Genomic DNA, 20,821 nt, shown 5'->3' with positions numbered 1-20,821 from the left:
TTGGAACAATCTCTGGAATCGATGGAAGCCAGAAGAAAGGGGATGTGAGAGGCACTGGGTAGGTGGTTGGATGTCGGTGGGGGATGTGGAAGGAGAAGCCTGGGTTCCAGGTCTAGGTCCTACACTGACTAACAGGGCAGGGGAGGCAAGGGTCAAGTGGGGGTCAGACTGGGGACAGTTCATTCATATCAATTCTCACCAGGTGACATAAATGTAAAATATGCAAATAAGCTTTGCACGTAGACTCCCAGATCCTGAGCCTGGAAGGAGCCATGGCGTTCTCGGTCAGTTTGTTAAAGCTGGATTGAGACCCTCTACCTGAGAGGCTCATGAAAATATTGATTCCTTGCCCCACAACAGAGCTACAGAATTAAAATTTAGGGATGGAAAAAAAGGGGCTGGAGAGTCTGCACTTTTTTAAAAACCATGATAAAACATACATAACAAAATTTACCATCTTACATATTTTGAAGGATAGAGTTCAGTGGTATTAAGCACATTCACCCCATCATGTGACCATCACCAGCATCCATCTCCAGAACTTTTGCATCTTGCAAAACCGAAACTCTGTTCCATTAAATAACAGCCCTGCGTTCCTCCCTGTCGCCCCTGGTAACTTCTGTTCTACCTTCTGTCTCTGGATTGGACCACTCCGGGGAGCTCATTTGCATAGGACCCTGTTACCCTTCACGATTGGCTATTTCCCTCAGCATCCTCTTCTCAAGGCCCATCCACGCTGGAGCTTGTGTCAGGATTTCCTTGTTCCCGAAGGCCGAGCAGCATCTCACTGCGGGCTGCGTGTATTTTGTTTATTCATTCATCCATCCATGGATGGGAAGCTGTACTTTAACAACTTCACCCTGGGCGTTCTGATGACACTGAAATTTGGGGACCTGTCTGACTCAGTTATTTTCAAAATGGGGAAACTTGGACTTAAAGAAAAAAAGGACTTGCCCCAGTTAGTGGCAGGGTTGGAACTCGACCCTGGAACTCATCTCCTTCTCCATCCCAGGCTCTCTGTTAGAGGCTCCTTGTAAGTAACTGACTGTCTCCTCTTCACCCTCTACCCTGTGCCCATCCCCCTTGCTTTTCTCCCTCCTACCAGTGGGCTCTTCTGCGAGCACCCCCCGCCCATGGTTCTGCTGCAGACCAGCCCCTGTGACCAGTACGAGTGCCAGAACGGAGCCCAGTGCATTGTGGTGCAGCAGGAGCCCACCTGCCGCTGTCCCCCAGGCTTTGCTGGCCCCAGATGCGAGAAGCTCATCACCGTGAACTTCGTGGGCAAAGACTCCTATGTGGAACTGGCCTCCGCCAAGGTCCGGCCCCAGGCCAACATCTCCCTGCAGGTGCGCCTTGCCCCACCCTGCCCTTGGAAGGACCCCAGTTTGTCCCCAAACCCTGAATGTTCAGAGAACCTCAGGGATGCCCTATATCATAGCAGTCCTGCTTCTTCCCAAAAAAAATTATCAAGGAGAATATTCAGCTTTGGGGAAGCCGGGCCAGCTGTGTCCAGAGAGCTCTATGGATGCTCCTGACCAGCCCTCACTGCAAACAGCAGCTCCCATTTCTAGTCTTATGCACGCATTCCTCTAGAAAATATTTGTTCAATCATTATGTGACAGGTACCGTGTTGGGAAGTGGGATTTTGATGGTACACAAGACAGAAAAAGCACCTTGTCCATCCATGAGGGTGAGGAGAGAGGTGGCGGCCCACAGGTTGGGGCCCGAACGTGCAGGAGGGGCAGCAACCCCATTCTGTGGGGAGAAGTCAGGGAGGGCTTCTCAGAGGCGGTGACACCAGGCTGAGAGGCGAAGGATGAGTGGGGGTTTCCTGACAAAAGGTAGAAGAGTGGGGGAACGAGAGAACAGGGTTAACGGAGGCTGGAGAGGATCAGCAGAAAGCTCAGCAAGGGCAGAGGCCCAGAGGACAAACACACGGAACATGCTAGGGAGTGGAAACCCACTCCGTGTGAACAAGTTCTTTTCCCAGTGGCTTCGTTCAGGTGCCTGAGCCCGTTTATTCCAGACTGGATTTTTGACCCACCTAAGTGCTGTTCTAGGGGTGGGTGTGAGCAGGGCAGGTGGGTGATAGGCAAAGAACAGGCCCCTGCCTGTAGGCCGGTCACGGAGGAGGAGACCCAGAGACACCGGGATGGTGATCACCCTGCCACTGGGGTTGGGTGCTGGGGGCACTAACCGGGGCTCTGCCCCCTTCTGGTGATGGCCAAATTAGCCCAGGTTAAATCTGGAGTTTCTGGGAAATTCTGCTCAACAAAGATCCACCTAGTGCCGTCCATCCCGGCACTACTCCAGGTGCAGGGGTCGCAGAGACGCACAGAACGTTCACACCTGCGGAGCTGGCAGCCTCGTGACGGGCCCCTGACAGAACTGGTGCTCAGACGGGAAGGAAGCTCACTTGCCATCGCCCCTGGACCCTAGTTCCACCCAGAGACCCCACTGTCGGGTCCCACCCAGCCAGACATGCAGGTGTCCTGTCAGACTTACCTGCCGCACATCCCATCCACAGCCAGACAGGAGCCGGGCAATGAGTGCAGGTGGCAGGCAGGTGACACACTCTGGGTGGCAGCGTCTGAAGCCTGTGGCTCTCAGCCTTGGCAATATCTCAGAATCCCCAGAGAACTTTTAAATTATCTGCCTATGCCCCACTTCTGAGAGGTTCGTGGGAGCTCACTCTGGTGAAGCCCAGGTGCTGGTGTGTCTTAAAATTCCCACCAGCAGCAGCCACCTGGAAGAGGAGCGGGAGAGGCCAACCTCAGGTAACCCCTGACCCGTGTGCCCTGGCACTCTCTCCAGGTGGCCACGGACAAGGACAACGGCATCCTTCTCTACAAGGGAGACAACGATCCCCTGGCGCTGGAGCTGTACCAGGGCCACGTGAGGCTGGTGTATGACAGCCTGAGCTCCCCGCCCACCACGGTGTACAGGTGAGGACCACACCCCCAGCCGCCGCACGCACCTCCACGGGTAAAGAAGCCAGGGTGGTGCTGGTGCCCCACCCCATACACAGACACTTCCTGCACAGAGTGGCAGCGGGGAGGGTGCAAGGCAGCACCCGAGGCAGAGGCAGGCCAGGACGTGCGGGAAGATGACACCTCATTACCACAAGATGAATGGCCAGCTGGCTACTGTGCATGGAGCCAGGTGCTCCAATGGGAACGGGGCTGCTTAATGAGACGCCCTTTTCAAAATGTCATCCTAATCTTTTATTAGTTTAAGAAAGAACACGGGGCAATTAGCATGCAATGCCAAGGAAAGACATTCAAGAGCACTGGGCAGCAGGACGACTGCTCCAGTGACTTCCAAACTGCCCTGAAGGACAACTTCAGGACAGTCACCCTGTGTGCTAGTCAGCTTTCCCCTGCTGCAACAAATTACCTGAGAAAATCAACTTATAAAGAGGAACGGTTTATTTTAGCTGACAGTTGTAGAGGTTTCAGTCCCTGTTTACTTGGCTGCGTCACTTTGGGCCTATGAATGAGCCACACACCAGGCAGGAAGCATGTGGAGCAAGCAGCGGGCCTCCTGGTGGCCAGGAAGCAGAGGGAGAATGAGAGGAAGGGGCTGGGGTCCCAATATCCCCTTCAAGGGCACGTCCCCCATGATGGGAAAATCCAAAATCTGAAATTCTCCAAAACCTGAAACTTCCTGATCTCCAACATGCCACTCAAAAAATGTTCAGAGCATTTTGGATAAGTGATGCTCAACAGGTAAAGTCTGCAAATAGTCCCAAATGTAAAAAAGTACCAAATCTGAAACCGGTACTAAGTAATTATCAAAATATAAAATGATTAAACATTTTTATAATACTTTTTAAAAATAACCACTAGAATTTTTAGATGTCTGTCTGTTACCCCCATATCATGAAAACCACTAACCAAAGAGGAACAGACCTTGGGGAAGGCACAGTACAGAATAGAGGCCAGCCTCCTCCCCGGGAAACAAGGGCATATTTCACTGGGGTTGGTGAAAGGAAGAAACGTGTGGACTTTTTCTTCCCCCACAACTGCATCTTTTCTTCAGCTGAAACTTCATACTGAACTCAAGAGCACTAAATGCATCCTCCCTGCGGGGAGAAGCCATGTTCCCCCTCTGCACATGGAGGCCCCCAGCTCTCCCCCAACCAACCTAGTTTGAAAACCACTGGTTAAAGCCAGTGGTTCAGGCTGGGGACATGGCTTGGTGGTGGAGTATTTGCCTAGCAAGCACAGGACCCTGGGTTGCATCCCAGCACCCAAAACAAAACTAACAACAACGACAGAACAGTGGTTCTGAGCATGGGCCAGCAGCACCAGCCACACGGGAAGCCGTAGAAATGCACACAGAGAGTCCAGTCCTGCACTTCTGAATCCAACACCTGGGCTGGGGGTGGCGGGGCTTGCCCCAGCATATCCATGTTTTAAGGACCCTTCCAAGTGATTCCGATGCGTAGGTCCGAGGACCACCAGTTCACACGGGAACTCCCTGGAGAAGCAGCCCATTGAGTTCCATCTTGATGCAGGTGAGGAACTAGTGTGAGCAGAGAAAAGGCAGCAAGCAGGCTAGGACAGCAGCGAAGACGAGAGAAGGGGCAGGGGCATCAGCCAGACCAGAAGACTCACAGTGGAGGGTGGACGCACCAAAGCCAGCCTGCTTAGGGAAAACCGGGTTCAGTGGACATGGAGGAACAATCGCCCAGTGGCCTCAGTGCTCCCTGGAGCCTGGGTCTCCTAACGCCTGTTCCTGGAACCAGTGGCCCTGGACCAAGCGGGAGGACAGAAAACCAGGGAGGCAGGGCCTCAGGCAGCCAACAACCGTGTGCCTGGCCAAAGGCATTTGGGTCCACACAGACCTGGGTGTGGGCAAGTGACTCTGCACTGTGACACCACAGGAGCCCCTCCTGGGTGTTGCTGAGAGTCGGGAGGGTGCTTGGCATACTGAGCCTGGGCACTGACCTGTTGAGGAGGCAGGCCAGCTTCCGGGGCAGCCAGGCCCGTGCGGAGCCTGGGCTCCTGAGTGGAGCCCCTTCCCCTTGCTGACGCTGGCCGACGGTGGCGATGGCTTAGAGAAGGGCCGGCTCATAGGTGGCCTGTGGCAGTGCAGCTAGCTGCTACCAGAGAGCCAGAGGAGTTCACAGTGGCACTGGGGAAATGCCTGGCCTCTCCGTGGGAAGGTCCCAGCGACGCACATCCAGGCGATCCTGGCTGGAGCCGTGCCAAGCCTGGGGACCCTCATTACTGCTCTTCAGCAGCCTGGGCCCAGACTCCAGAAATCCCACCTTAAATGTGGTTTTGTTTCCAAATCCTTTTCTCTGAGGCATCCATCCCTGTTTTTGTCCCAGTCCAGATTAAATATCCCTTATCCAAGTGGTTAGAACAGATGTTTCAGATTTTGGATTTTTTTTTCCGTTGTGAAATATTGGCTTATATACTTTATGAGATATCTTGGGCGTGGGTCTCAAGTCTAAACCCCAAACTCACTTATATTTCATAAACAATGTAGCCCAAAGGCAATTGTTTTTGTTTGTTTGTTTGTTTTCTGGTACTGGGAGTTGAACCCAGGAGCACTTAACCGCTGAGCCACATCCTGACCCTTTTTATTTTTTATTTTGAGACAGGGTCTTGCTAAGTTGCTTAGGCCCTTGCTAACCAAAGGTGATTTTATATGATCTTTTTATTGTACCTGTATTTTGACTGTGGCGCCTCAAATAAGGTCAGGTGTGGAATTTGTCATTTGTGACATCCGTTGGTGCTCACAAATTTTCAGGTTTTGGAGGATTTTTGAGTTCTGGATTTTGGGATTAGGGAAGCTCAACCTACAATATTCTCCTCCGCTTATACATTGACTTAGAAAACACAACCAGGTACCCTGTTCGGGCCAGACGTGGGCCTGGTATCAGAGACGTGGGAGTAGGCACACATCAGCCAGAGAGAAAGACACAGCTTATCCCATTGCATCCCCAAGTCTTCAGGTCTGTGACTATTTCAACGGAATCCACAAAGGTGCATTAATGTACATTGGAAGTAATACTCTAGAGTTTATTGGGATAATATCATTACTAATATTAGTGATATCAATAATTTTTATGAATATCATCACAAATCATTTACCTATTACTCTTCTCAAAATATTAGAACTCTACAAACACAAATATTTGTTTCAAAGGTGCCGTAAGTTGTGTACTTGTTGCTCAGTTTAAATTGTTTAGGTGTTGCAGACGAGGGACGTGAGGGGTTAAACGAGCACTAGTTCCCTGGGAGCGTCAACAGGTGTCCCTGGAGACACAGCGGCATTGGTGGGGACACTTGTGGAGAAGGAGCAGATACTGCGCCTGGACAGGAGGGTCCCTGGGGAGGAGGTGTGTCCCAGAGGCTCCTCCACGCTGAGGAGCATTTCCACAGACCGGGAGGAGGAGCCCTGGGAAGGGGATGCCATCAGGGACCAAGGGCACGGGCTGAGGTGACAGCTGTGGAGGAGCTCAGGAGTCCATTCCAACCAATAAAAATGGACCTCCTCAGAGTGACTACAGTGATCTTGTGGCACCAGGAGGCCACGTCAGCCTTGGGGTGAGAGCCAGGGAGCCATGCCAAGCTCATCCGCCAGGGCGAGTTGGCAGCTGCAGATTTCTACCCACAGAGACGCCCATGGACCAGCTCAGGGCCAGGGTGAGCGGCCAGGGTGCCGCAGGATTCACAGGCCTGGAGCAGCTGGCTTCCAGGGCCTCCTTCCTGCCCACGCCTGGTCTGTTCCCCTGCTCAGCTGTGGTCACAGGAGGTGGTGAAGGCACAAGACCCCAGGACAGACACAGGAAAGGCTGCTCAAGCCCCTCCCTGCCACAGAAGGGGACAGACTTCTCTGACACTCGGGGTCAGACCAGTCAGAAGCAAGCGCACCTGCCTGCGAGGCCAGGGGGCCCAACAGGGAGCCGCTGTGGGAACGTAGAGGGGAGCAGGCTAGGGTGCTGGGGGACCTGCAGCAGCCTGGAAGGGACAAGCCTCACGAGAGGGCCGATGACCTCGGCTCCAGCATGAGCTACCTCAGGGAGTCCGATTATCAGGAGGGGCTGGAAATTCGAGATTTGTGTGAAATACCTCATCTTTAAATGTTCAACTTTTGAAAACAGTCTACACAGGGAAGCTCTGTCCGTGCCGCACATGCTCCTGGAGTCTTGATTACCACAGTCCATCCACTCTCAAGGCCGCTGTCTCCGTGGTCCTCGGCACAGGCCTCAGGCACTTGGCATCACTCCTGTCTGAGGGATGAGAAGCCAACTGGTCAGATGAGGCCAGTAAGCGGCAGAGTTGGGGTTAAACCCAGGACAGGTGTCCACCCAAACCTGCTCTCCTACTGTGCTGGGCCCAGGGCCAGAAGAAAGTGTGGCATGTCCCTAGGGTACAGCATGGGGCTTGCTGCAGTGGGGCCTAGGGTCTCAGTCCTAATTCCCAGGGACTCTTTTCTTGTGTGGCTCTGTCGCCACCTACTGGCCACAGTCAGCACACAGGTAAGCGCCACCAGCACCTGGAGGACTGACCACCCTCATAAGCCCCTCCCTCACACAGCAGATTTAAGTACAGCCTCTGCTTTTCCACTGTGAGAGCAGAGCACCGGAGCACCGTATGTCTCTCTGGGCCTGAAGTCTCCCGTTTCCAGATGGAGAAAGAAGCGTGGCCCCACCTTCTGAGAGTGCTAAGTGAGAGAATTAAGTCCTGGTTTTGCAGAGCGCACAGCTGCTGGCCCCGCCACCCTGACCTGACCAAGCACGCCACACGGGCCCGCCCACCACTGTTGTCAAGGCAGAAGAGAACTCCAGGCCACTCTGGCCAACGGGTGTGCTCACGCCTGCCCCCGCAAAAGCCTTCCAGCCACCTCTGCCACCTCCGGGCCTCTCCATCTCCCAGTAGATGATGAGGAAGACTCTCAGGGCCCTGTCTTCTTCTGAAGTCCCTACATGTGTCTCTAGGAGACTGATTACCGGGGCTTGGCAACCCAGTGTAACCATTTCTTTTAGACCAAACACCAGGTTTTTATTGTTTTTTCATTTTCTTTTCTTTGATAGCAGCAAAGCCTTTCTTCCCATTGATATTTTATCTTAAAGGCCAAGAATTACATGTTTTTAAAAAAGACAGGTAAAAATGGAACCATCCTGTTTGGGGGTGGTGGTAAAGAATCGGAGCTTCCAGGCCTCTGGGACCCCACAGCTTGAAAAGCACTGGCTTTGGGCATGATTCCAGAACCCCTGGTTCAGATGTACCAGAAGAAGGAGACCCATCAACCCACAAGCATTGATTCACAGGAACAAGGCCTTGAGAGTTTTGGGCTTGGAATCAGTCCTGACCTTGAACCTCAGTTCCATCACTTCCAAGCATTGTGGCTTCAGTCTTTAGGTTCCTTCCCTAGGTAATAAGGAGCCCACAAGAGTACCCTCCTCAGAAGTGGCCATAAGCCAGCAGAATGACACAGATCCTCAAAGCCACCAAGGTCGTGAAGTTGAGAAACCAGCAGACTAGTAACCTGCATCTCCAGTCTCTGCCACGCCCAGCTCCTCCAAGCCCAGAATCACAGAGGAGGAAGTCACCATCTCCACCTGTTCCTGAGAGCTTGCTAGGGGTCATGCACTACCCTCTAAAGCCCAGCATAAAACGAGTACAACCCTCATTATAATCAAGCAGAAACTGGGCTTACAGAAGTGGGAGGACCCAGCGTGATAGATCCTCACGCCAAGCACGAACTGGCAGGAGGTTCACCTGGAGGAAGGGCTGTCGGCAACTCCTCTGGAGAGCCAGGCTCCTGGGCACTGCAGAGCCCAGCGCTTTGTCTGGGGCAGGAGCTGGCAGCCACCGCTCTCGCTGCTGCAGCAACTGCCAAGCCACTGTCTCCAGGATGGTGGCCTCGAGGCCATGCACCAGGGCCTGGGCTGGCTGGGGACCTCCGAAAGCGGAGAAGGGAGAAGGCTTGGAGCCAGCAGCCAGGAAGGAGCCGGTGTGTGCTCAGCATGCCTGTGCGTGTCCAGAACAGGAAAAGAACTGCCCCTCCCTGGACTTCGACGCTGGACGGAAATGCCAAGACCACCCGCCCAGAGCCCCCATGACAGGTGACTGCCAGGCATCTACTCAGACACCTCCACCTGTTAATGACTCTGTCCCCAGTCTGTGGCACTATGGGGAGGGGCAGAACTCTAGGAGGCGGGGCCTAGTGGGAGGACGTGAGATCACTGGGGGCGTGTCCTTGAAGGGGACACTGGGACACGCACGGCTGTCCTTTCTTGCTCTTGGTTTCCTGAGCAGTGCAGTGAGCAGGCCTCCTTTGCCACACACTCCCGCCATGATGTACCGTGCAGAGGTCTACGGCAGCAGGGCCAACCGACCGGCCACGGACTGAAACCTGTGGAAACGTGAGCCAAAATGCACCTCTCCTTCCCTTCACCCACTGATTGTCTCAGGTGTTCGTCACAGTGACTGAAGGCTCACACAGGAGCCGGCGTGCGTTCAGGACAATGTCACTGAGATGTCGGCTCAGTGTGTATCTGCATATTTTGGCACATGTGGCTACAGACTGTGAGGGTTGTGGTCCCTGCACACCAGCCCCCCACACACACCTCCACTGACTCCTCTGCAGGATCACGGCCTTGTCCTGGGCTCACAGCTTGGAGCAGCTAGAGAGGCTTCTGGAATCAGGCATCTCCACCTCCAGGCAACTGCCCAGCTCCCTGTCGGAACCAGGCAGAAACCTACTGGTCTCTGGGTCGCCACTCTTCCCGCTGCTCCCCTGTGTCTCGGCTGTCCACAGAGAAGCTGGCCACTTGATTAAGAGGAAAGGCTGAGGCAGGTGGAGCAGGTGTCCCCGTTGGTCCTGCACCTAGGATAGCATGGCCACTGCTCACTGGGGTGGGTGTCGGATGGATAGATGGAGGGTGGATGTGACCCAGCAGATGGGAGAACCAGGGGGAAAAGGGAGGCGGATGGAGGGGGGCAGCATGGGCAGGTAAACGGGGGGAGGAAGAATAGATGCGAGAAGGGACTGCCCACTGGACTGGGTGGGTCCTGGGGTCCTGCCTGTTCCTCTGCCACCGCTCCCTTCCAAGGGTCAGCCCTGAAATCGGATCCCTATGTTTGCAGGCAACAATAGGTTCTTGGTATAAATATTCTAAACAACACTAATAACCGCTCACATCGTCCCAGGAACTTACAGACTGCAGAGCACTTGGGCGTACTCCTCAGACTTGATCATCACAAGAATTTCCAGAGGTTTGCAGATGAGGGAACTGAGATCAGGGTGGTCTGTTTCCATGACTGCTTGACTGGCCGTGGTCCCGTCCAGCAGTAGGGACCAACCCAGCCCAGCCTGTCTTCCCCTGAGCACATCCCCCTCCCCCTCGCACACTCTTCAGCTGAAATTCCTAACCCTGGGTCAGTCACTGAAGCTGCCCTCCTGAGAAATCAGTGCCACCCGCTGCTTGGACCCTCTCATTGGAGCCAGCAGGATGCCCCTAGGAGATTTCAAGGAGAGAGGAAGTCTGCCTATACCCCACCCCTGAGCGAGCAGGAGAGTGTAACCCCGGAGAGTCCTTTTCTTCAGGGAACAAGGAGGTGGCACATCTCCAGAGTCTTGCCTCCTGCCATCCCTGCTCCTCCCCAGCCCCTGGAACTCCCAGCAAAACTCGAGTCAGAAACTTGCCTCCGAATACGGATTCTGGTCTGTATCAGCTGGGTGACCTCTGACAAATCACCTCACCCCTCTGGGCTTCAGTGTCTTTTTCTGTGCAAGAGGATATCTAGTGTCCACTTCATAGTCTTGTCCCAACGTTCACAAAATGGGAGTGAGCCACTTAGGATCAGGCCTGGCCATGCCCGTCAGCCCTCTGTGAGTGCCCGGGGGCACCAGCAGAGACAGCATAGGAGCAGGGGTACTTTCGTCCAAGTCCCTGCTGAACCCTGCTAAGTGTAGGGTCTTCAGTTAACTAATTTCCATGCGCTTCCATCTTCTCCTCTCTGTACTGGGGACAAAAAAAAAAAAAAAAAAAATTAGTTGGCAGGGGTGTTGGGACACTTTACTTCCCCAACTGTGCGATGCATACCCCTGGTGGCCCATGAGGTGAATTTAGGTGAAATGTTAACTGTAAGAGAATGCGTTTCATATACTGGGAAAAAGTTTAAATCACACCCAAGCTTTCTTTTCTCGGACATTTCTTAGAACAGTGCAAACATGACAGGCTTACTGGTATTTGAGGGGGAGATGGGGCCATTGGAAACAAAATTTGTTAAGGAAATAATTCCCAGGTGGTATGCAGGCGGCCTGAGGACGGAGCTGCCTAACTCAGTGAATGACAGAGAAAACATGGGTGATCACCAGATGTACTTCCTGCCCCTACACCAGATCTTGTACTGCAAGGGAAAATGCCACAGAGGAAAATTACACTAGGAGAGACCTTGAGGGTGGTGTGCAGTTGGCGACTATGCCGTGCTTGCTCACGTAAGAAAACATTCCTGTCCCTAGGAAGTGCAAACTGAGCCGTCTGGGGTTAAGGGGCTGTGTCGTGTGTGTCTTCCCTTTCAATGATGCGCAAGAGCTGTGCCTGTGTGTGGAGAGGGAGAAATGGTTCCGCAAACGGGGATAACAGGAGAACCGGGGTAATCCGTATTTTCTGTGCAGTTTTTACTTTGGACTTATGTAATCTTGAAGCTATTTCCAGATAAAAAGTAGAGCAAGATGCAAGTCCTGCCGGTCAAGTGTGCAGCCAGGGCCGGCGCAGGAAGACCCTCAGTGAACCTTCTCTCTCTCCCTCTCCCCCTGCCCAGTGTGGAGACTGTGAATGATGGGCAGTTTCACAGCGTGGAGCTGGTGATGCTAAACCAGACCTTGAACCTGGTGGTAGACAAAGGAGCCCCGAAGAGCCTGGGGAAGCTCCAGAAGCAGCCCGCCGTGGGCATCAACAGCCCCCTCTACCTTGGAGGTAACGCTCCCTCCCCACCCGCCTTGGCCCTCTGCTTCAGCACCTAGACCCAGACCTACCGGCAGGGGCTCCCCTGCTCCCATCTCAGCACCCACTACAAAGCCAATCCGGGGGGACTTCCTGAAGGAGGCAATGGCGGCTAAGATTAAAAAAGCCACTAGAGCAGCTTGTTCAACACAGAGATCCCCGAGACTCCACCCAAGACACCTCAGAGGGCTGGCCAGGTCCACAGTGTTCACTGAGAACAAGCCAGCCAGACGCAGGGGTCCAGGGAGTGCACTTGACCCAGAGCCAGCCCAGAAGGGACACAGGGACACAGCTTCCCCAGAGGAAGGCAGCCGCTCCTGCCCCTCACCTGCTCCAGCTGTAGCCACAGCAGCACTTAAGCTCCAGGCTGGCTCGGCCCCCAGTGCAGGGGTGGGCAGGCAGTGGCATGGGACAGGAAAGGGGACACAAAGCAGACCTGGTGAGAGGCAAGCCAGGCCTTTACCCACAGTGTCTCTGGACCCTGACAAGAGGGGAACAATCCACAGGGTGTGAGGTCAGAAAACGCGGAGCCCAGCGCTCCCCTGGATAGGTTGCTCCTCCAGGCTCCCTTCCCACACGCCAGCCGGTCTGCCCTGGGTTCTCCTGCAGGGTCTGGCGGTCCTCGGGTGACTCGGCACCACCCTCCCTGTTTAAGCTGGCAGTGCCACGTGACAATGGTGATCTGTTCCCCTCAGTTTTTCTAAGGAAGCTCAAAATACAGGATTTTTGTGGGATATTTTCTATATTTAAGCATTGACAATGAATTCAAGTGTTTTTTGTGTTTTTTTCCCCCCTGGGTTTTTTTTTGGGGGGTGGTAATTGGGGATTGAACCCCAAATAAGGGGCACTTAACCACTGAGCCGCATCCCACTCCTTGTTTCTTTTAGGGTCTCCCTAAGTTGCCTAGGGGCTCACTAAGTTGCTGAGGCTGACTTTGAACTTGTGATCCTCCTGCCTCAGCCTCCCGAGCCCCTGGGATGTGTAGGCACCACTGTGCCCCCTAAATTCAAGTGCAGGACCAAGAACTCAGGTCCTTCCTGGGATGCAGCCCAGGTTTAGGCCACCATCAGTTTGAAGAGCGGAGGCCCAGAGCCCTTAACTAAGAACGGTGAAGAACACCTTCTCGTTCAGACCGGCCCCGGCGAGCTGGGCGGGAGGGAGGCGCTTCAGGCTGCCCGCTCCCTCCCACAGGCATCCCCACCTCCAGCGGCCTCTCGGCCTTGCGCCAGGGCGCAGACCGACCGCTGGGTGGCTTCCACGGCTGCATCCACGAGGTGCGCATCAACAACGAGCTGCAGGACTTCAAGGCCCTCCCGCCACAGTCCCCAGGGGTCTCGCCAGGCTGCAAGTCCTGCACCGTGTGCCGGCACGGCCTGTGCCGCTCCGTGGAGAAGGACAGCATGGTGTGTGAGTGCCACCCGGGCTGGACCGGCCCGCTGTGCGACCAGGAAGCCCGGGACCCCTGCCTCGGCCACAGGTCAGTGTCTTAACAGCTCCAGGCTCCCAGTATGCACGCTGGCCCTGTGCCCACCCAAGAAGGGGGCACTGACGGAGGAGCAGTGGTCATGCGGCGGGTAGTGCCCGTGACTGCCCAGAGTCAAGAGGCTGAGCTTGGGCATCCAAGCTGCAGGTCTGGCTCAGAGACATCCGCAGGAGAGCCTCGCCCAAACACCTGCCTCTGCAAGCCGCCTTTGACCTGCCCAGAGCTGCCCCCAGCTTCCATGTTGCCTCCTGTGCTAGAAAAGGCACCCCTGTCGGGGAGAACAGCCTCGGGCAATGGAGCCGGCAGGCAGAACAAGGGAGAATCAGCCCCGTGTGGCTGCCCCTCAGCCAGTGCCCCGGGCAGGGCGCCAGGTCTGCTGGACCACACTCGGCAGAGTAACGTGATGGGTTCATCTTCCGTTACTCCTCCAGCAAATACTTATGGAAGGCCTACTATGTGCCAGACCGTATGCTGAATACAAGAGACCTGGTGTTCCCAGTGTTGTGGAATCTGACTCAGCCAAAAACACCTCCAGAGCCAAGACTGGTCATTTGTTTGGCTAAACAAGTTGGGAAACAATATTTTGGGTCAGAAAGGGCAGACAGCTGTAAAGGGTTTCAGCTCCCTGTGTTACTCTTGAGTGTGTATATATGACTCTGAAATTAGCATGAATCCTGGCTCTGAATGTCATCCCATTAGGGACAATGAGACATTGTGGTTAAAAATAGAGGCCTCCCCACCAGTCTTCCCACCTAGGAGAGGTGGATGCAGAGGTGTGGCAGTTGTGACAATAGGTGATGCTGGGTAAAAAAAGAGTTTCCCATGGAACCTGCCACATAGCAAGAGGAACCTGCTCAGGTTAATATGTCTCTTGGCCGAAAAGCCTGGGCCCAGAGGTGTTTTGGATTTTGGATGTTCTCAGACTTTGGAATATTTATGCATGTATACAAGGTGGGGCAGAGATCTTGGGATGGGACCTGAGTCTGGAGAAGAAATTCATTTTTTCCTATGAAGCTCATCCACACAACCCTAAGGTAACTTTAGTCAGTATTTTTAGAACACCTGCATTTTAACTGTGACCCACCACATGAGGCCAGATGTGCAGTTTTCCTCTTGTGCTACCATGATGGTGCTAAAAAATTTTGGACTTTGAAGCATGTGGGATTTCAGATTTTCAAATTAAGTATGCTCAACTTGTATAGTAGTAGTAATAGCATTATCATTTAAGATAATAGAGCCATTGAAATGTTTGCAGAAAGCTGACTTTCTTCCAGGCACAGTGTGTGTGTGTGTGTGTGTGTGTGTGTGTGTAAAACTGTTAGCCTGTGAGCCTCTGTCATCACAGCTGGTAATGGACATTGGAGGAGCTTGCAGCTGATTGGCCACTGAGACAGAGTGTTTAAGAAAAGAGAGATGCTCAGCCACTGGGCTGAAAGAGGCAGACCCCAGGGCCAAAGCTCTCAGGCTGCAATCAGCTTGAGGTCCCACAGTGCTGGGTCCCCTGGTTTCTGGCTGGGCAGGACAGAGAAGCATCTGGCAGTACCAACTCTGGTTCCCTCCTCCTCCTCCTCTCTGCTTCCAGCTGCAACCATGGAAAATGTGTGGCGACTGGAAGCTCGTACGTGTGCAAGTGTGCCGAGGGCTATGGAGGGGCTCTGTGTGACCACAAGAACGACTCCGCCAATGCCTGCTCAGCCTTCAAGTGCCACCACGGGCAGTGCCACATCTCAGACCAAGGGCAGCCCCGCTGCCTGTGCCAGCCGGGCTTCAGTGGGGAGCACTGTGAGCAAGGTGAGTCTGCCGTGCTCATGGGAGGGAGCACAGGCAGGGATGCAGGGTCAGAGTGCCACTCCACATCCAGAACACCTCAGGCTGTGCCACAGAGGTAACATGTGCCCTTGGATCAGTCACATTCTAAGCCGCAAGTCCCTCAGCTTGAAAATGGGGGCAATACGATAGCTTCCTGTATCATATACCTACTGCCACATAACAAATTGGCCCCAAAACAGCAGCTATAATCAAAGTATTTGTTTTTATCCCATATAGTTTGGGTGGATCAGAAACTCAAAAACAGTTTAACTGGAATCGGCCAAGGCTGAATTTAGCACAGCCAAGGGCCTGGTTTTCCAGAGGCTAACCCAAGGAGGCCAGATCTGCTTCCACTTTGGTGCAGTCCCATTGTGCTGGTCATTGGCAGGAGGCCTCAGTTTCTCCCTATGTGACTTCTCTACCTGGTATATCTGGGGGTTCTCACAACAGGGAAGCTGGCTTCTTGCAGAGGGAAAACTTAGGAGCACCAGAAGTAAGCCACAAAGCCACAGTGACTCATATCTCACCTTGGAAGTAACTCACACTATCATTTCTATATCATATTGGTGACATGGGTCAAGGGCATCCACTGAGGAAGGGAACAACATAGAGAACGTGGATACCAGGATGTGCTGGTCATTGGGAACCATTTTAGGGGTTGGTTACCATACGACCTTGTGTGGTTGTTGGAATACATGAGATAAAGTGTGTGGTACCCAGCACAGTGCTAAGAATTTGGAAGCTGAACTACATAAACCAGTTACATGAAAAGTCTAGGTTAAGAGTCTTAACAGTTGGAAGCACCATTGTTGTCATGAGGAAGATGGCCAAGCTCTGTCACTTAGAACTTTGAGCAGAACTTTGAGCACTTAGCACTTTGAGCTTTAACTCACTGGGTCTTAATTCCTCATTTAAAAGCACAGATAACTCAGTGCCCACTGCCTAGGTTTACTGTGAGGATTAAGTGAGAACACAGTGCATGAAGGATCAAAAGTTAAGACTTCTGAGTGACATCAGCAAGCTGACTGGCTGGAGCTATCTAACAGATGTCTCTTCCAACACATAAAAGAACCTAAATGATGAATGAAAAAACAACTACGTGTTGACTAGAATGTCTAATGGAGAGTTCTGGAGCACAGTGAGGGAGTTGGGGAGGGCCTGGTGACCAGAGAAACTCCAGCAGCACACAGAGTGGGGTGCAGCACCCTGTCTCAGCCACCCCACTTTCCAGGTTGGCTCAGAGACACGACTCCTACTAGCAGAGAACCAGGAGGCCCCCACTGACACCTACAACCTGAGCCACCACTATCCAGGATGGTTAGGCATCACATCTTCATCCTTCATCATTTCTCCACACTCACATGAATGATGGCAGCACTAGGACACCAGCTGCTCAGATCCACGAACGGTGTGGCAGTGGTGAACATAGCACCTGAGTCCACAATGCACTCTTCATGGCAGGGAGGCTGGGCCTGATCGTGATGCCTTGCCACACACGGCTCCTCAGCTGGAGATGCAGCCCATCGTTCACTCAGTGAAATCACACGTTTGCCATCACAAATTCCTGCAGTGGGTCCAGAAGCACTCTCAGGCATCACCAACACTGACATAGAAGAAACTGCATAAAGACCAGACTGTGACACCAGTCTAGAACCAAAGTCAAGACACCCGCCCAATTTACACCCCAGGGCTCATCCATGGGGGAAAGTCTTCCTCTACTCCACGAAATTGGAAGAGGTGACTATTCTAGCTAACACACAGATATCAGCATAGGAACACAAGAAACATGAAAAAGCAAGGAAACATGACACCACAAAAGGAGCAGAATAATTCTTCCATAACCGACCACAAAGAAAATAAAACATGGAATGTATGAGAAAGAATATGAAATAATGAGCCTAAGGAAATTTGGTGAGATATAGGGTAATACAGAGGGATAATGTAACCAGAAAAACAATTCATGCTTTGATATAAAAATAGATATAAAAAGATATGGAAATAAAAAATCAAACAGAAATCTTAGAACTGAACAATTGAATGAAATTAAAAATACAGTGTAGAGTTTCAACAATATACTAGATCAAGTGGAAGAAAAATTCTAAATTTAAAGATGCATACTTTGAAACAAATCAGAGAGAAGGAGGAAGACAAGGAGGAGAAGAAGAGGAAGAAAGCATCCTCAACTTATGGGACATCATTAAGTAACAAATTACCACATTTATGGTAGTAAAAGAGGGAGGAAAGACAGAGAAAGGCACAAAACACTTATTTGATGAAATAATAGCTGAAGATTTCCCAAGTCTTGGAAGAGACTTGGATATACTGATTCGGGAAGCTCAAGATCCACAAACAGATTCAACCCCAAAATTTCCTCTCCAACCACATTGTAATTATGTAGTTACAAATCAAAGAGAGAATTCTAGAAGCAGCAAGAGAAATGTGTCAAGTCATGTAAAAGATTCTCCCTTAGACTATCAGCAGATTTATCAGCAGAAGACTTTGGGTTCAGGGGAAAAATGGGAGGATATGTTCAAGTGCTGAAAGAAAAATCTGCCAGCCAAGAATACTATACCCAGCAAACCTATCCTTCAGAAATGAAAAAGAAGTAAGTCATTCCCAGACAAGCAAAACTGAGGTCATTCCTTACCTCATCACATAATAAATGCTTTAAGGGAGTGCTTACACTGGAAGTGGAAGGGCAGTAATTACTATCATGAAATATGAAAGTATAAAATTTAGTGGTAGAGATAAATTTATTATCAAATTCAAAATCATCCATTATTGTAATGGTAGTATATAAATCTTTCAAATTCCTAGTATAAAGGTTTAGAGTCAAAATGGTCAAAGATAACTGTCGCTAAAATAAGTTGTTATGGAAGACACAATATATAAATGTAGATTTAAAAAAAAGACATAAATTTTGAGGGAGCAAGGTAAAAGAATAGAGTATTTATATGTAATCAGAGTTCTTATCAACTTCCACTACTATTACTACAAGAGTCTTTATGTTTACATCATGGTAACCCCCCCACACACACACATACACAAATTATAATTGATACACAAACAAAAAAATGAAAGGAAGCAAAACTTAGCAATACAGAAAACTACAAAAGTAAACCAAAAGAAGGACAAAAATAAGAAAAGATCTACAAATGACCAGAAAGCAATTAACAAAAGGCGAAAGTAAGCCCTTACCTATCAATAATCTTGAAGGTAAATGCATTAAATTTACCAATTAGAACATACAGATGGGTTGGAGCAAATACAGAGACCAACAAAATGAAAAACTGGTTCTTTGAAAATATTACCACAATTGACAAGCCTTCAGCTCAGTGGCAGAGCACTTGCCTAGCATGCATGAGGTTGTGGGTTTGATCCCAAGCATTGCAAAAATAAAAACAAAAGGGGCAGAGTGGCTGAATAGATTTAAAACACAAGACCCCACTATATGCTGCCTACCAGAGGCTCACTTCCCTGTAAGGACAGATTGTCAAGGAATGGGGAAGACATTCCATGCAAAAGGAAGCCAGAAGCAAGCAGGAGTAGCTATATTTATATCCAATGGGAAAAAACTTTAAATCAATAGTTATTAAATGAGACAAGGCCATTACACAATGACAAAAGAGTCAATTAAGCAAGAGGCTATAATAACTGTAAATATATATGCACTCAACACCAGAGCATATATAAAGCAAATATTAATAGATGAAATGGAGCAATAAACTGTAATACAGGGTAGTAGGGGACATCACTCTCATCAGCAGACCAATCTTCCAGACAGAAAATCAACAAGGGCAGACTAGAATTAAATTATAGTACAGACCAAGTGAAACCAACAGATACTCACAGGGCATTTTATCCAACAGCAGTAGAATATGCATTCTCATCTGTACATGGACATTATCCACAGCAGAGCATGTAATGTCACATAACAAGTCTTAACAAGTTCAAGAAGACAGATATGATATCAAGTATCTTTCCAGACCATAATAGTACAAAACTAAAATAACTACATCAACCCTGGAAACTGTATAAATACATGGAAATTAAACAACATGGTCCTGAGCAACCAATTGGTCAATGAAGAAATTAAAAGGGAAACTTTAAATTTCCTTGAGACAAATGAAAATGGAAACACATTACACCCAAACCTAAGGGACACAGGAAAAGCTTTTCTAAAAGGGAAGTGTATAGCAATAAGTGTTTACATCCCAAAATAAGAAAGTCCTCAAATAAATGAAAATTATACCTCAAGGAGTTAGAAAAACAAGAACAAACTAAACTCAAAGCTAGTAGGATAGAAATAGAGACTACACAAGCAAATACAGAGACCAACAAAATGAAAAACTGGTTCTTTGAAAATATTACCACAATTGACAAGCCTTCAGCTAGACTAAGAAAAAAAGAAAATTCAAAATCAGAGATGAAATAAGAGGCATTACAACTGATACTACAGAACCACTAAGGGTCATAAGAGACTATTATGAATGACTACACATAGACAACCTAGAAGAAATGGATACATTTCTGGATACATACAACCCACCAAGATTGAATTATGAAAAAAACAGATCACCCAAACAGACCAAAACAAGTAAGGAAATTGAGCCAGTAATGAAAACCCATTCCATCAAAGGAAAACCTCATGACTTCACTGCTATATTCTATAAAACATTAAAGAAGAACTAATTACAGTTATTCTCAAACTGTTCCAGAAAATTCAGGAGATCAGAATTCTTCCCACTCATTCCACCAGAACAGCACTACCCTGAGATCCAGACAAGGGACAACCACCACAACAATAACAAAAGGAAGCTTGAGGCCAGCATTCCTGATGAACACAATTGCAAAAACACCAACAGAATAACAGCAGACCAAATTCAACAGCAGATGAAAAAGATCATTCAATATGATCAAGTGGGATTCATGGCAGGTATACAAGGATGGTTCAACATAGGCAAATCCAAAAAATGTGATATATGATATTAACAGAAAGAAGGATAAAGTACACACTCATGTTAATAGATGCAGGAAAAAAGCATGACAAAATTCAACGACCTTTATTATATAAACTTTCAAAAAATTAGGTATAGCTGGGTGGACTTCAAAACATAGTACAAAGCAATAGTAACAAACAGCATGGTGCCACTAAAAACAGATACACAAACCAGTGAAACAGATTAGGAGCCCAAAAACTAATCCATGAATCTACAGCCAACTGATGGGCAGAGGAGCCAAGAACACACATTAGAGAGAAGACAGTCTTACATCATGTTGAAAAGCTGAACATCCACACACAGCAAAATCAAACTAGAGCATATGGATCAAAAGCTCAAATATCAGACCTTGAAGCTATGAAACTAATAGAAGAAAATATCACAGAAACACTTCATGATACTGTACAGAGCAAGAATTTTTTCTTTTGTTGGATAAGCCTCAAAAGCATAGACAGCAAAAACATGAAGGAAGAAAAGGAAAAATGGAATTAACACCAACCCAAAATCTTCTGTACTGCAATCTATCAACAAAGTAGAGAGACAGTCTACAGAATG

At 50.0% G+C, this 20,821-nt stretch overlaps 1 protein-coding gene across 3 annotated transcripts in view; it reads left to right on the top strand.

Moving 5' to 3' along the window:
* Positions 1-20,821, top strand: part of Slit3 (slit guidance ligand 3) — a 579,498-nt gene that overhangs the window by 551,423 nt on the left and 7,254 nt on the right. For all 3 annotated transcript variants that reach the window (XR_007109040.1, XM_047554975.1, XM_047554973.1), the window contains exons 31-35: positions 1,106-1,346; positions 2,815-2,945; positions 11,793-11,947; positions 13,166-13,451; positions 15,040-15,248. Coding sequence is in view for 2 of the 3 variants with exons in the window: in XM_047554975.1 (XP_047410931.1) it covers positions 1,106-1,346; positions 2,815-2,945; positions 11,793-11,947; positions 13,166-13,451; positions 15,040-15,248 (1,022 nt within the window). In the remaining variant the exon portion in view is untranslated. The remainder of the gene's footprint in view (positions 1-1,105; positions 1,347-2,814; positions 2,946-11,792; positions 11,948-13,165; positions 13,452-15,039; positions 15,249-20,821) is intronic.

Source organism: Sciurus carolinensis, chromosome 6, assembly GCF_902686445.1.
Source record: "Sciurus carolinensis chromosome 6, mSciCar1.2, whole genome shotgun sequence".
Taxonomy (NCBI): Eukaryota; Metazoa; Chordata; class Mammalia; order Rodentia; family Sciuridae; genus Sciurus; species Sciurus carolinensis.
This window is presented reverse-complemented; position numbering and strand designations above follow the sequence as displayed.